The 16,141-nt window shown below is 40.9% G+C and overlaps 1 protein-coding gene across 13 annotated transcripts in view; it reads right to left on the reverse strand.

Moving 5' to 3' along the window:
* Positions 1–16,141, reverse strand: part of FGD4 (FYVE, RhoGEF and PH domain containing 4) — a 125,463-nt gene that overhangs the window by 90,747 nt on the left and 18,575 nt on the right. The window contains exon 1 of one of the 13 annotated variants that reach the window (XM_060279947.1): positions 1,059–15,326. The exons of the other annotated variants lie outside the window; for them this stretch is intronic. Within the exon in view, the coding sequence (XP_060135930.1) occupies positions 1,059–1,080 (22 nt within the window). The 5' untranslated portion in view covers positions 1,081–15,326. Of the gene's footprint in view, positions 1–1,058; positions 15,327–16,141 lie in introns of those variants that run through there. 13 annotated transcript variants of the gene reach the window in all.

A 16,141-nucleotide genomic window follows, 5' to 3' on the forward strand; every position in this document is an offset into this window, starting at 1 on the left:
ACAAAAAGGTAATGTTGCTGTGCATGCCTTTAAAGTCTTTTTAAAAAAATAATTTTTATTGATTTTAATATAGACAAAACAGAACAAAACATAATATATATACTCCATCCTTCTTCCCTCCCTCCTCCCACAAGTCCACTTCTGCCACCAGTAGACCCCGTGGGCATTGAGAGTCAAAGGTGGTCCATTTTAAAGCTGGGTTTGTCCTCCCCCCTCCTCCCCCCTGACCCCCCCTGATACCTCTTTTAAAGGGTATTTTTCCTACAGATACAACCGGCCCTTTGAGGGTGACCAAAAATTCTGATGCGGCCCCCAATGAATTTGAGTTTGACACCCCTGCTGTATAGCCTCTTGTGGGCATTTTTGCCCCACCAAAGCCAGCCATCTCAAATACATCCTGACCCAACTTCAGTACCACCACCAGCAATCTCTTTGCAATTGAGAAACAAAAAGGATTGGATTCTAGCTGCAACTGCATGAGCCACAGTTGGTTGATCTGCAGGACTGAGCTTCCTTATTCGTAGTATAAGAGAATATTTTGTGAGTAATAGCAAAACGTAAAGCATTGGGGGGTTTTCTTTTGTTTTTTTAATCATCTCCAGACTGCATATTTTCTTCTCCCAAACTAATCTGTGGACTTGGGAGGAAGAGTAAACATGCATGGTCGGGAACATCGGAGAAAACTGGCTACTTAAAACTGCTGGAAAATGTGTGGTATATTGGGGTATCCAAAGGACTTCTGAAGGGAAGGGTCACATGAAAAAACAGACTGAATAGTTTGGATGAGCTGTAATAATAAACTCACATATACAAAGACAAAAAAAATTCACCAAGGCGAAGTATCAAAAAATTATTGTAATAGAAAACTCCAAGTACTAATGCATTTAGACCCCAGAGACTTTTCATTCATCACATTAGTAAACCCCTCAAGTAGTTAGGCTTCAAAACTTCAGTTTAGAAGTAACTAAGCAAAGAACACATATTAAACACCTACTCCAACAAGACTAGGAGGATCAGACAAATATCTGAAGCAGTAATTGGCAAGTAGATTTACTTACAGATCCCCATGAACATATACATCAAGCAAGGTGTCAGCTACACTTCTTAGTTGTAAACGTTTCCTTCAAGGAGCTTAATGTACTGGGAAGCTCAGAGTATTTCAAAAAAGGAAGTAGTGAATTTCATCACAGTTCCCCCCTGTGATGTGTGCCAGGAAACACGCAATAATGATTTAAAATAGAGCAACAGCCGTTTGCAGAGAGAAAAATGCTAAAAATCAATGTTCAGAGTTTTGTGAAGTTTTAAAACAAACTGTTAATGTATTAGTTACAGGTAGGTAGCCGTGTTGGTCTGAGTCGAAGCAAAATAAAAAAATTCCTTCAGTAGCACCTTAAAGACCTGAAGAAGTGTGCATGCACACGAAAGCTCATACCAAAATATAAACTTAGTTGGTCTTTAAGGTGCTACTGAAGGAATTTTTTTATTTTGTTAATGTATTAGGCACAAATCTAAGCACTTCTGGGTCCTATTGATTTCACTGGGTTTAAGCACATGCGTCACTTTTCCAGGGAAATCAAAAAACAGTGTTAGGTTAAACTCTTGGCTGCTTTATCCCCACTCCCCCTGCCCTATTGCACAGGTGAAAATTGTGTTTACTTACTGCACCCCATTTTACTTGTGCTCTGCTACTTCAGCTGGAGTAATAAACATTCTTTTGATCAGAAAACAGAAGTGCTATGCAGCAACATCAAAGAGAGAATACATCCCACACACAAAGAGAAATGTTTCAAATTGTGGGCTAATTATGATTCTTCTTCTTCTTTTATGATGTTCTGCTGGGGTAGGAAAGATGTTCTCTTGCAGCTGCTGCTTACAGCCACATAAAGTTGTAAGATCCTACCAAAAATGTTGGAGTTATTTATTACATTTATATCCCACCTTTGATCCAAAGAGCTTGAGGAATGAAACCAGTTTTCTAAATACATGGTTCTTCTACATACAGGCATGGCCAAACTTGGCCCTCCAGATGTTTTGGGACTACAATTCCCATCATCCCTGACCACTGGTCCTGATAGCTAGGGATGATAGGAGTTGTAGTCCCAAAACATCTGGAGGGCCAAGTTTGGCCATGCCTGAATACACAAAGACTTTGTCCTCATAAGAACCCTGCTAGGCTTCGAGTTAGTGACTGGCTCAAGGTCACAGCTTCATGGCTGTGCGGAGATTTGAACCTGTGTTACCCTTCAATCCTTGTCTAACACTAACCACTGCATCACAATGATTTAACGAAAATTAGGTATCATTTCTCAAGGTGGAGCTCCATATTACAGGCAACAAGGGGATGCTCCAGAAAAGAGCACCCCAATTATTTTCACCCTCATGTGTAAAACCACTTATCCCATACTATGGGTTTCCTTCCCTCCCCACCAGCAGCAGAGAGCTATGGGGAATGTGGGTGGGGAAAAGCACAATGCAGGGTAAGCTTTCCTATCTGGGGAGGGACAACTTAGGTTGCATACATACAACATTTTACTCTGGAATCAATGGAGGCTGGGTACTTGTTTTCTCTCTCTATAGTAGTCTACACACACTCACACACTATTGCCCTTGAAAAGTGCTTATTTATAAACTGGTTTCATTCCAAAAATAAAAGATCATTGCATTGATTGATTGATTGCTTGCTTGCTTGATTGATTGAGCATTATCCTGCTGGACACAGATGGAAACTGATGTAGACAGTCCCAACAATTGGGGGGGAGGTACCAAGATTACAGTCAGCACTTCCTCCTCCTTTCACTTAGGGCACAAGCAGGGAGGAAAAGGCCTGAATAACCTAATCAAGGGGAGGGTTTTCAGATGTACTGTATATCAGACAGTTAACCACTCTCAGCCTTGTGGATGGCAGGATCTAGAATCAATCTTGATTGAAAGCAGCATGTTGAAGATGAGCATGAATTATTCTGGACTGAGAAAAACTCCAGTGTTACAGAAGGGTGTGTGCACAGCCTTGATGTTGGGATGCAATTTTTAGTGCATCCCTGCATTGTTACCGGTAGTAACATGAGATCCCGCCATAACTTTTCGAAGAACTGTACACTATCTTACAACAATTACCTGAAGACCAACATTGTTACTGATTGGTTACAGCACTACTTGTACTCACGTAAAATATACTTACAGAATTAGGACAGTCCTGCAAAGTTGTTTATTTTATTTACTTTATTTAACAAAACTTACTGTACATACTCGGCGTTTTCATGCGCTGCTCTGGTTCGCCAGAAGCAGCTTTGTCATGCTGGCCACATGACCCGGAAGCTGTCTGTGGACAAACGCCGGCTCCCTCGGCCTATAGAGCGAGATGAGTGCCGCAACCCCAGAGTCGGACACGACTGGACCTGATGGTCAGGGGCCCCTTTACCCTTTACTGTACATACTGCTTGGTTGTACAAAAATATACAGCAGCAGTTTACAAAAAATAGAAAACAAAACATTAAAATTACCAATAAAAAAACAGAAACAGGTTTTTAAGAACAACCAAAAGATTATTAAAAAGGAAATAAAACACAAGCAACCTTTACATGTCTGGGTAGGTTTGCCTACACAAATACGTTTTAAGCAATATTGACTTTTACCAAGATTTCAGCCACATGCCCTTTCCAATTTCTGACGTATTCAGTTGCATCGTTATCTCCTTCCTATGAGCGATATGATTGCTGGCATTTGAATTCTGCACTCCCTTCAAATAGCTTTTGGAAACAAAGCCTATCTCATTCCTAGATCATCTTAGGTATTCTCGCCAGGCAACTCTGGGCAACCCAGAATTCCAAGACTTACTTTCTTTTTTTTCACATAAATTGTTATCCCTATTGTTCAATAAGTGGCTTTTTTCCTATTCCTCCTTACCTAGCTATGATAAAGAATAGTTCCCAACGAATGATCTTCCAGTACGACCGGGCTTGTACAACTTGTTATCCATTGAGTCAAGTACTATGACTTGCCGGGTTTGTGACAGCCTTATGGCTTTTGCTAACATAGGCGGGAGAAAGCATATATTTTTAACTAAAGCACCCTAAGCCATGTAAACTGATTTAGAAGTACTTTGGAATTTAAAAGTCATAACTTGACATTATCTTGCGCCTGCCACATGGGCTGAAATGCAGACAAGCTAATCAAACATTCCGCACGTTGACATTACTGGGAACAAAGGTTTCTCAACTGCTGAATGCATGGCATTTGCTAACATTAGAACTGTTTCATACACTTCCTACAACCAGGGAGTGTTATCTTATCATAAAATAATTACTTCTACTCCCACTCTCTGAAGTAGAAGCCTCATTAGACTATCAAAATACTAGCTATCCCTATTAAAGCTACTTTTATGGTTGGTGCTCTTAAGACAGTTCCCCTATTACCGTAATTCCCTCGTCATTAAAATGAAAAAGAAAAAATAAATCCAAGGGCTTGTGCTGCTTTCTCCCATCTCTAACGCGTCCCCCCCCCAATATTACATTTTTAAAAGCAAAAACACCCCAGCTACTTAGTTTTTCTTCAATTCTTTGATCAGTTTAAAAGTCTTCCAGATCAATAATGTCTCATTTGAATTCATTAGGAACTCCCAGCTGAATACCATACTATACTCCTTATAATATACTTCTTGAGACTCATTAACCAAAAAGAACAATGGCTCAGATGTACTGTAACACCTCTGGCAATGAAAAATTATTTTTATTTATGTGATTTATTATCCCATATTTCCTCCAAGGAGCACAATAATGATGTGAAGAATTCATTTACCTTCTCTGAAATTTCTTCACTATCATTTTGACATTGTTATCTATGGTCATGGTCCTTCTGCCTCTTAGCTGATATGCTTCTAGAAATATTTGTAGTTTGTAATTTTTTACCAAATAAAAATAAATAAATAAATTGCTCTTCAATTTCTTCATTGCTATATACTGTTATTTTGGAATAGAATTTATTGCTCTTTCAGAAGACATCTTCTGACACTTAAAAATCTATGACTTTGCTATTCAGCTGTGCTGGCATCCTTTTGCACCTAACTTGTGCTTCTTCTAACCTGTAGAATAGGTTTCGTTTTAAAACAGGAAGGTATCAAATGCAGGAAAATGGGGAAAGCTCCCCAAGAAGCTTTTTGCATCCATGTTTTGGAGATCAAAGACTCACATTCCACCATATAAATTTAGAACTTAAATGAGATTTTAGCATGTGTGAATTTGCAAAGATTAAGAAATAGTGGTTATTGGAGAGCAGACAAAAATGACAGCTCATAAAGGCGATATGTTCTATCCATGGCAACTGAAAGAACATCCTTTGTATTTGAACCATGGTTCCACTTAAAATTAAGCATAAAATAATTACAATCCCCTTCAGCAATGCATTATTTGCAATTCAGTGACAGGGGGATAAAATACATTATGTGCTTAAACTTGCAACTCTGCAGTGAAATCAGTGTGTTCTTCCCATGACACGTTTCTTTCTTGTACTGTATTACACTAAACCATCCCTCATATGGGAATCCAAGAATGATTTCAGGAACACTTGTCTTGCAAAGAGATTCTGGAGGAAGTGCTGCGTAAGTCAAGCCTACAGAACTTATGATCCAGCAAGCCACACAAAGGCCCAACAGACACATATCATACGTTGCCAATAGGTATTTGACACTCCCAATGATCTTGCAAAGCTGAGCAGATAGCAAAAGCAGGAAGCTTCACAGCCCTTGATGAGTTGCTGTACATTGATTTATTGATTTGATTTACCGGTATTGTCTTTCTGTGCCACTTTCCATACAAATGAATGTCAAAGCTACTTACAAACAAATAACATAATAAGTGCATCATGAGTACAGCACAAATCATATAATATAATTAACAAATCATCAGTAAAACAATTGCAATCTACCAAGACCTTGAGGCTCTTCTTCATGTGCCTCCCAGAGGATGGCAACACGAGAACAGGCCATTTCTGCAGTGGCTCCTCGTTTGTGGAATGCTCTCCCCAGGGAGATTCAGATGGCATCGTAGAATCATAGAATCATAGAGTTGGAAGAGACCACAAGGGCCATCCAGTCCAACCCTCTGCCAAGCAGGAAACACCATCAAAGCATTCCTGACATATGGCTGTCAAGCCTCTGCTTAAAGACCTCCAAAGAAGGAGACTCTTCATTCTACACCTTCAGGCACCAGGTGAAAACATTCCTCTTCAACCAGGCCTTTGGCTGATTAACATCAACGTAGTGGAGGAGGAGTTATTGGTTTGTGGTTTTTCCTTACCCCTTATTTTATTCATGAATTTTGTGTTTTTATGTTGTATTTTTATGTTGTGAACTGCCCTCAGGCCTACGGATGAAGGGCAGCATACAAATCAAATCAAATCAAATCAATCAATGCAACTAAAATTAAGTTCATACATGCACACCTCCCCAATGACTAATAACCTTTTACTCTAATCAGTTCGCTTAAATACACACAGGGCCGGCTCTAGGTAGACCCCCAGTGGCGCGGTGCACCAGGGCGCGGAAACCATGCTGCGCCCTTCGAGGGCAGGGGCGCCGGAGCGATCTCCACCCCTCAGCGCCAGGGCGGCCGACCTGCTCAAGACTGCCCTGAATACACATACACATCCATCATACAGGAGGACCCTGATCTAATAGAAATACCCCCAGCTATGTTTCTGCAGCGGAGCTTTCTCACCAACCATGCAAATACTGTAACTGATGTGGGGCCCTGATCCAGATGGGGGCTGTAGAGGAGCCAAAGAGCTACAATTCTCTCTCTCTTACTCATACCCCCAAGGTCCCATTCCAGTTTGGGGAGATCACACTGGGAATTGTTTTAGAAACATGCACACCGCATACACCGCAGAAGATGCTTATCTTCTCTCTCTCTCTCTCTCTCTCTCTCTCTCACACACACACACACACACACAGAGAGAGAGAGAGAGAAAACTGAATACCTCTTCTGAGATGGCTTATGAGGTGGGCCAAAGTATTTTCCCAGGTGGCTTGTTCCCAAGGGCTCCTGGATAGCCAGAAATCCATTCATAGTTGCTGTGCTGTATTTGGTTTGGCAGAATTGAACCCCTCTACTGACACTTTATATGTGGGGTGGATGGATACGTGAGTGACAAAGTGTACCTGCTGCTCCCATCTTGTTTAGTTTTGACTTTAGCCAGAACACTAGAAGGATCAACATTGGAGCCAATCTTTAGTGTGCTTGAGAGATGCTACCTTACCAGAATAATCCAGTATGCACAATTATTGTGCACCTGAAGAACTTGTCCACCAAAATGCATTGAAATGTTTACTGTATGTAAATTCAATAAATAAAAATGTTGTTAAAGTTCCTTACATTTTTCAATACCATTCTTGAGACTACTCCCCCCCCCCACAGTCCTTGTCTTTTAAATGCAACGTCAGTGTTGCAAAATCCACAACTCACTTCTAATAAGGATGGTTTGCTCATCTTCTCCTTCAACTGCCTGAGCTCTCTTCCCCTTACATGCTCTGCTCCCCCTTCCTCTTTTCACACACCACCTACCCTCTGCTTCTACAGCTCATGGTGAGTAAGGGCCAAATTACGTCATTGGAACTGCTAACTATTTTCCTTAAAAGAAACAAGAACAGGTGCCTAAAGCTGCAGTTAGCCAAAGGTGGGGAGATGTACGGAGAAAGCTTGATTTATGAATGACAGTAAGCTTGCCTAAGGAAACCCAACGATAAAGTGCTTTTAAAATGCATGTGTGATTTTGGCCCAAGTTAGTGGCTCAGAGATTGCAAAATGAGTCAAGAATCCATTCCATGGCCAAAGTGAAGCAGACCACATTTCTGTCAATGGTTTCCTTCCTACTGGTAAAACACAGAGGCTGCATTGAACAGAGCACATCCCTTGTACAGACCCTGGAGAGATTCAGTGTGGAAAGATTCGCTTCTAGAAATAGGGTTCTGAACATGAAAGGAAGAGGAAGTGCCCATTATGTTGGGGTTTTTAAAAAAAATTTAAAAAAGGATTTGCTACTGAAGCTGTGCGTGTTGGTTCTCCCATTCCTTTTTAATCTTAAAAGAGTCAATAGCATTTCAAATTCATTGAGAATGTAAGAGTTGTGCAACCCTAATCCAGCAGTACATGAGACTCACCCACTAGCCGATTTCATTCTCAACAGGTGACTAGAGCAAAAGTCTCTATTACAGCCCATATTAAAAAATTTACAAGCTTCAGTTTGTCGATCACTGAATGTCACTGGTTTTAGCATAGATAAAAAAAAGGGTGGTGGGGAGAGAAGCTCTGTGTGCTGACCTGCCAGCAGCATTTCTTTTTACGATTCAAATGTGTTTACACACATTTCTTCTTAAGACAAATTGCTCTGGGAATTCAGTTTTAAACACTAAAACTGAAGTACGTATAAACGCAGTGAAACAACCAGCAGCACCTCTTCTGTTCAGAGACACCAAGAGTGCCTCCAGATGGCCCTCTGTGCTATGCAATGGTTGTTATTCCTATACCAGGTATAGGAGTCCATGGCTTTCTTTCTGCGGCTCCCCTGTGGGGAAACGTGCTCAAATCCTCAAAAGCCCAGTTATGTCACCCCTTGTCTGCAGAGCCAGCAGCCCCTTCACCTCTTTTCGAACACCCTCCCTTGTAGAGTGTTCCATCAGCCTCCTCTCCTCTCCTCTCCCCTGGCCAACCCCCAGAGGCACCATTCGCCTGGGGAGCTTGTAGCCAGGGCTGCTGCAACAAACAGCAGCACAAGCCTTTGGAAAGCAGAGACACAGGGCATCAGATGGAGAAAGGGAAGGAAAGAGGGACAGAGTCTGGCGTTGCCCATAGCACCCCTGACCATCATTCAAGGCATCCCAGGGTGCCACAGCACACTGGTTGAAAACCAAATGATCTACAGTGGGCAGGCAATGTTTCCGATTCCTATGTTGCCAGTAAAGATCTCTTTGTAAAGTGGGACCTTAACTAATAATTTCCTGAGGTTCACTCCACTTCCCTTTTGTGCCACCTCTAAGGGAAACAAAAGGGGGGGGGCTTTGCTTTTGTCTCCACTGATGAGATTTGGGGATTTATGGGAGATCACCCACCATTATTCTTCTCTGCCTAGTTTCTTGTTTTTCCTATATACTCAACCACTCCCTGCACAATGACTTGTGCATACTTTTACTTTCACCCCTCATCACCCCTGGCTGTTTTGCCATCAATATAGCTCCTACCTAAATGTTGCTAAAATGCGAGTGAAATACGGGCGTGTTGTGGCTGCCTCCAGTTGTGGTTCCCAGGCTAGCACTCATTTCCTAAGAAATGTTCACCTGCCTTTCATGGGAGCCTGTGTGGCGCTGGACTAAGACCTGGTAGGCTGGGGTCCCAGCCCCACTGCATGAGGAAGTTCACTGGGTCATTCACTATCTCTCAGCCTGACCCTTCTCACAAGGTTCTTGTGAGGATAAAATGTGGAGAACCATGTATGCCTTCTTAGCTCTTTGGTTGAAAGGTGGTATATTAATGTAATGTTTCTTTGAAAATCCTATTTTTCATGAAATTTTATATATTATGCAAATAAGAAATCAAGTCAGGTGGGGGAGCTTCCTTAGCACCCAATACGAAATAGGAGCCCACCATCAGGTTGGGGACTGCAACTGCTTTCAGGGAATGCAACGTCTTCCTGCATTGCAGGGGGTTGGACTAGATGACCCTCATGGTCCCTTCCAACTCTACTATTCTGTGATTCCATGCTATACAATGAGCTTCATTTCAGCCAGGCCCCTCATCCTCTCTGCTGTGGCTGGGGCAGAAACAAAAGAAGTAGCTGAAGGGGACAGGTAGGCACCAGGGGCTGCAGCAAGGGGCGGGGGAGGAAGGGGAAGGGGAGGGGAAAGAGGGAAGCAGCCAACTTTCTGGATTGAAACTATAAAAAATTTAAAAGTAAACACATTTCAGTACATTGCTCTGCCAGGGCAGGTGTTTCCCAAGTGGGCAAGCAGGGGGGAAATGGATGTGAGGAGGAATAATGGAGGGGGAGGGGGAGAGGATGTAAAGAGGCACAGCACTCAGCCAATGAAATACAACACCGCACATCAAAGCCACTTCTTAAAACATGGGGCTTCTTTTAGAAAAGGGGAGGAGACAGCACTAAAAGCCATGCAGGCCTGTGGAGATTGCAAGAACAAAAGAGAAGTGCAAACATTGGGTTTGGAGCTTCTAGGACATTTGAGTAAGATCAGTGCAGCCAACAAAAAAATATCAACCTTGCAAAGATGAGGAAACTAGGGGTTCCTTCTAAATGAGTTTTAGTTCACTCAGTACTTTTTCTGTACCCAAGAGCAGCCCTGGTCACCACCAGAAACGCATTCAAGGTGATGTGGGACCTATGTTTTTAAAGGTCACTTCTCCCTATAAGAAGCCATTCTGAAGATATTGCCACAAGATGTGGCTCATTGAGTCAGGGTAGGGTCTTCTCTGTAGTGGCACCTGGCTATGGAATTCCATCATTGTATGATTTTCTGCACCATCTGAAGGCATCTCTTCACTAAGGTTTTTGGGGGTGACTGATTGGGTTTTGGTCAGCTTTAACTAAGGAATGCCCATACATATGTTTGAGTTTTACAAATAAACTGCAGACCTTACTACAAAATTGTCTCAATCTAGCAAACATGGCCTGAAGATTACTTGCCTCTGTCACACATTCTTCAGATTCTCCTAAGTGTGGAGCCAAATTCATTTGCGATGTTAATTCATGAATGTAATATACAAAGAATTTGGTGACAAAAATAAGTCTAGTGGAGTCCTCCTTCAAAGCAGGATTTTATTCCGATTATTTGGATGCCTGAAACACGAAGAGTGGGGACAAAGCCTAACTGCATGCTCAAAAGACCTCCAACGTGTCTCAGATAATTTCCAGTTCCCTTGGAAAGCAAGATTATTTACTGCAGTAATAAGGTCGCCAGTAAATCTTCAGTTGAGCTATGCTACTGGACAGCTGGTACTGAAACATGTCAACAAGCAGGGCACTATAGTAAACACAGCTTTTCTTTGTTTTGCTTTAAAGGGCAGGGGAAGTATCACAAATATCTGCCCAGTCTACCCCTATTTAATTTCTTGTCTGCAACTGAACTCTGCGCCTCAATCAACTTGCCTGAGAGATAATTTTGCTTCCTGAAATAAAGAATAAGCAAAAATCCACAAACAAACATCTGTACAGGGGACACTTCAAATGCAGCCATATGGTGGCTGCTCCACATTTCAGCTTTTGTGTGCAACAACCTGCCACCACGAAATCTCACGCACAGCCACATGTTCCTCAGGTGGCATGAAGATCTTTGTAGTTAGCTGCTGCACATGAATGAACACAGCTGCCTCCATATGGCTGTTTTTCAAGCAAACACCAGCACTCCCTTCCTCATATTCCTCCTTTAGATAAGGGAAGCGGGGGATTTGTAAGTGCTTGTGGCTGTTTACTTTGCTGCAAAGCTGGAAGGATTTTTTGTTGTTTCAGAAGTAGCCAACACAGTGCCCTCCAGATGCTGCTGTAGTATCATCATCCCTGAACAATGGTTTAACTGGTTGTGGCAGTTGTAGTTCCCAAAACATCTGGAACTCATTCCAGAGCAAGCCAGTCATATAAATGCTTAACAATACTGAGCAATATTTCAAAGGAAATAATGTATACTACACGGGAAAATAAATTATTTGGTCTGCTTCATGTGTTACAGTTTATCTTAACAAAACCAGCATATAATCTGAGGAGAAACAAGCAGGTAGGTTCTCTCTCTCTTACTTCAGGCTTACAGAGGGGAAAAACATACAGAGGGGAAAAAGCCCCCAGGGCTATACAGCCAGTGCTACTTCAGCAAACATCCCACCACTCTGCCTGATTGCTAACTTACACCTCCAGTTGTCCCCTTCTTGGTTAGTTGGCCTTAACAGAATTTACCCTTTAGTTGCACACAGTAAAATATCTGCTGCTGCACCCCAATGCATATTCCACAGGGAAATCCCAAAGGTCAAAGCTTACTGCTGAATGCTCCTGCGTAGATTTTACCTTTGTAAATTATGAAAGGAGTCACAGAGATGACCTTTGTGGAAGAAAAGAGTTGCTTTTGAAACATGGCACCAGTATTTATTTTGTCACGAGAACGCTGGTCAGGAATCCACTGCATAGGTTATATAACATGAATACTTTAGCAGAAGAAACATATTATGCTACACTTGAAGGATATATTTCTGTGTATCAGATTCCTATGTATAATGTGGTCTACGGTATATAGACTACCGTATATTCCGGCGTATAAGACGACCCCCAATTTTTCCAGTTAAAATATAGAGTTTGGGATATACTCACCGTATAAGAAATACGACCTGGCATATAAGACGACCCCTGACTTTTGAGAAGATTTTCCTGGGTTAAAAAGTAGTCTTATATGCAGGAAAATATAGTACTACGGTAAGCAAATACTGTATATTACAAAAGAAATCAGTTCAGCAAACTACATGGAATTTACTTTCAAGTAATGCATTTACACTGGAGAGTTAATGTAGTACCCAGATATAGATTTCCTACTCAGAGACCGCCACAGCATCCAGTACATCTGAGCAGCATGTTGGGTTTATACACTACACAACTTGCATTTATTTTATTTTATTTTTTTGTCAATAGTTTTATTAGCAAGGAACATTTGCAGAACCCAAGTATACAAAATAAGAAAAAGATTAACAGTTGGAAAGCAATGATAAAGTCTAGTCATTGCAATAGATTAAACTCACCAGAGAAGCCATCATCTCAGAAAATTTGCTCGGAAAAGAATGTGTTAATTTGGACATATCACGTTTAACCTCAATCCCTTCCCCTTAACCAAGTGTACTTCCTGTTCGTATCTTAAATGCTAACACATCTATCTAGTGCAGGGGATGAAAAGTTTATAAATAAAAGACCTAGCAGTGTCTCACTTTATTTGTGGCTTTTTAAGGCTAAAAGAAATGTGCAGCAGTATTGTCTATCAAGAAATATTCCTTTGAAACATCAAGTATTATTTATGGAACTGTTTAAACCGAATCTTAGGGCAAAACAAAGTTTAAGATCTGTGTGCTACAATCAGGTTGTGAAATATTAATTAAATTCAGCCATTCCCTCTTCCATGCCCAAACAGTAGTAGACTGGCACCATGAGAGCCTTCATATTGCCAGTCAGCAGTGTGGCAGGAAGATGCTTAGGGAGGGGTTCCCCCCCCCCACACACACACACATACACACAAAAAATGAAAGGCTATTTTCAAGGACTGGAAAAGGCAGGCAGACCTAACAAGCAATAGGTAATGACTACTTTGCAGAGCATGAAACTTATCCCATAGCTCAACCACTAGACTTCTATCATAGTGTCCATTTTTCTTGGTGTTGTTAGACCAGGCAAAGACAATTTTTATTCTGTATTGTATTGCTTTCTCCAACTAAATATTTGATTTGTCAAACAGCCAATTCTAACACTGGGTACTAGAAAATTGAAGGAAATGAAAGCTTTTGACTACAATCATACCTCGGTTTAAGTACGCCTCGGTTTGAGTATTTTCAGTTTAAGTACTCCGCGGACCCGTCTAGAACGGATTAATCCACTTTCCATTACTTTCAATGGGAAAGTTCGTTTCAGGTTAAGTACGCTTCAGGTTAAGTACAGACTTCTGGAACCAATTACACTCATACCTTGGGTTAAGTATGCTTCAGGTGGAGTACTCCGCAGACCCGTCTGGAACAGATTAATCCACTTTCCATTACTTTCAATGGGAAAGTTCGCTTCAGGTTAAGTACGCTTCAGTTTCAGTACTCCACGGACCGTCTGGAACGGATTAATCCACTTTCCATTACTTTCAATGGGAAAGTTTGCTTCAGGTTAAGTACAGACTTCCGGAACCAATTGTGTTTGTAAACCGAGGTACCATTGTACAGTCATTTCATTCAGTGGAGATGTAGAACAGTCAGTAATGACCCTTCTACAGATTTCCTCCACTGACCTCTGTTGGTTGAAAAGATTTAGTACAAGTTAAAGAGGAACATACTGTATTCCTACATTGTTTCAGTAAATAATACAACACAGTAAGACACAGAATAACATGTGTCTTCAGTGGTTCCAAACCTCCTGGTTAGGTGCTCTCTTCTTTCCTATACTGTACAGTACTTTTTCAAGAAAGCTATACAGTGGTACCTCGGGTTGCGTACACCTCAGGTTACAAACACTTCTGGTTACAGACTCTGCTAACCTGGAAGTAGTACCTCAGGTTAAGAACTTTGCCCCAGGATGAGAACAGAAATCCCATGGTAGCGACTTGGCGGCGGCAGTGGGAGGCCCCATTAGCTAAAGTGGTACCTTAGGTTAAGAACAGTTAAGAATGGACCTACAGAACGAATTAGGCTCGTAATCAGAGGTACCACTGTATAGACATATCATGTATTAATAGCTTCCCATGAAGCATGTTGAAGAGATTTCACAACACTAAGATATTTACCATGCTTCATAATTTTGTGCTCCACTACTGTTTGTTGCATCTTTCATATAAAACTATCCCGTACAACAGCAGCAACAGCACAGAAGTAGCTGTGACATAGTGACAATAATACCCATTTTCTGTGGCAGCCATCCTACTTGAAGTCTTAATGATTCATCTACAGTCATACCTCGGTTTAAGTACGCTTCGGTTTGAGTACTTTCAGTTTAAGTACTCCGCGGACCCATCTGGAACGGATTAATGCACTTTCCATTACTTCCAATGGAAAAGTTCGCTTCAGGTTAAGTACGCTTCAGTTTAAGTACTCCACGGACCATCTGGAACGGATTAACCCACTTTCCATTATTTTCAATGGGAAAGTTCGCTTCAGGTTAAGTACAGACTTCCGGAACCAATTGTGTACTTAAACCGAGGTACCACTGTATTGTGAGAGCGGCATAAAATTAAATCATTTGTTTTGCATATATCTGCATATCACTTAAATGCTAGAATAGTTTCTATGCAGTTAACAAAATAGTAACCAAGAACAAATAGTGAGAATTAAGAGAGGGGAATTTTTTGCTGATAACAATTGAATATTAATAGACCTTTGGAATTGTTAATTTAAAAACAAAACACCTTTTGCAAAACACCTTTTGCTTAAAACTGTGGCATTTTCTTATTTTTTGTAGTTGCAAAATATAACGTTTTCCTGCTGTCACAACATGTATTGGAAATTGTTAGTTCTGTGACTATAAGGCTGCATTAGCTAATAGCACTCAACGAACACTGCTTGATAATACTGATAGAATTTTTGATAAAAAAAAAATTCCTTCAGTAGCACCTTAAAGACCAACTAAGTTTTTATTTTGGTATGAGCTTTCGTGTGCATGCACACTTCTTGCACACGAAAGCTCATACCAAAATAAAAACTTAGTTGGTCTTTAAGGTGCTACTGAAGGAATTTTATTATTATTATTATTTTACTTCGATCCAGACCAACACGGCTACCTACCTGTAACCAGAATTTTTGATCAATAACATGGATAGAACCATAGGATGACATTACTGAGTATTGCCACTGTCCTACATAATTTGTGACAAAGAAAACTCACTGAGAACATGCACTAGACAAGGCAGAACTGAATCAAACCAGAAAAGACATTAATTAGAAATCCTCCCCGCACCCTATTAAGATAAGCAGCCAGCAGCACGGAATGGCTTTGAATATGTTAAGTTTCCAGATTACTGCAGAAAAGCACACTGACCCAACAAGCCACTACTTGCTGAGATTCAACAGCACACTACATGAAGCAACAAAAGTACTGATATATTTCAAAAGGTGTGCAACTGTATTTTTCAAGCTTGTGTTTTAATATTTTCCAAGTTTGGGGTTTTTCTATCTAAAACATTAGGAAGGACATCACTTACCTTCAAACACTTAAGTATTTTTTATTTTTATTTTTTAAAAAACCCAGTAACAAATCTGCAGGGATATGAATATTATGACCTAAATTGCCAGACATTTCACAAATTAAGTTCTATTTGATACAGAGCCAATATCTCATCCTCATGGAGGATAAAGCTATCAATAATAATAATAATAATAACAAATAATAACAAATTTTATTTATACCCTGCCCTCCCCAGCCAAGA

Source organism: Zootoca vivipara, chromosome 10 (genome assembly GCF_963506605.1).
Source record: "Zootoca vivipara chromosome 10, rZooViv1.1, whole genome shotgun sequence".
Taxonomy (NCBI): domain Eukaryota; kingdom Metazoa; phylum Chordata; class Lepidosauria; order Squamata; family Lacertidae; genus Zootoca; species Zootoca vivipara.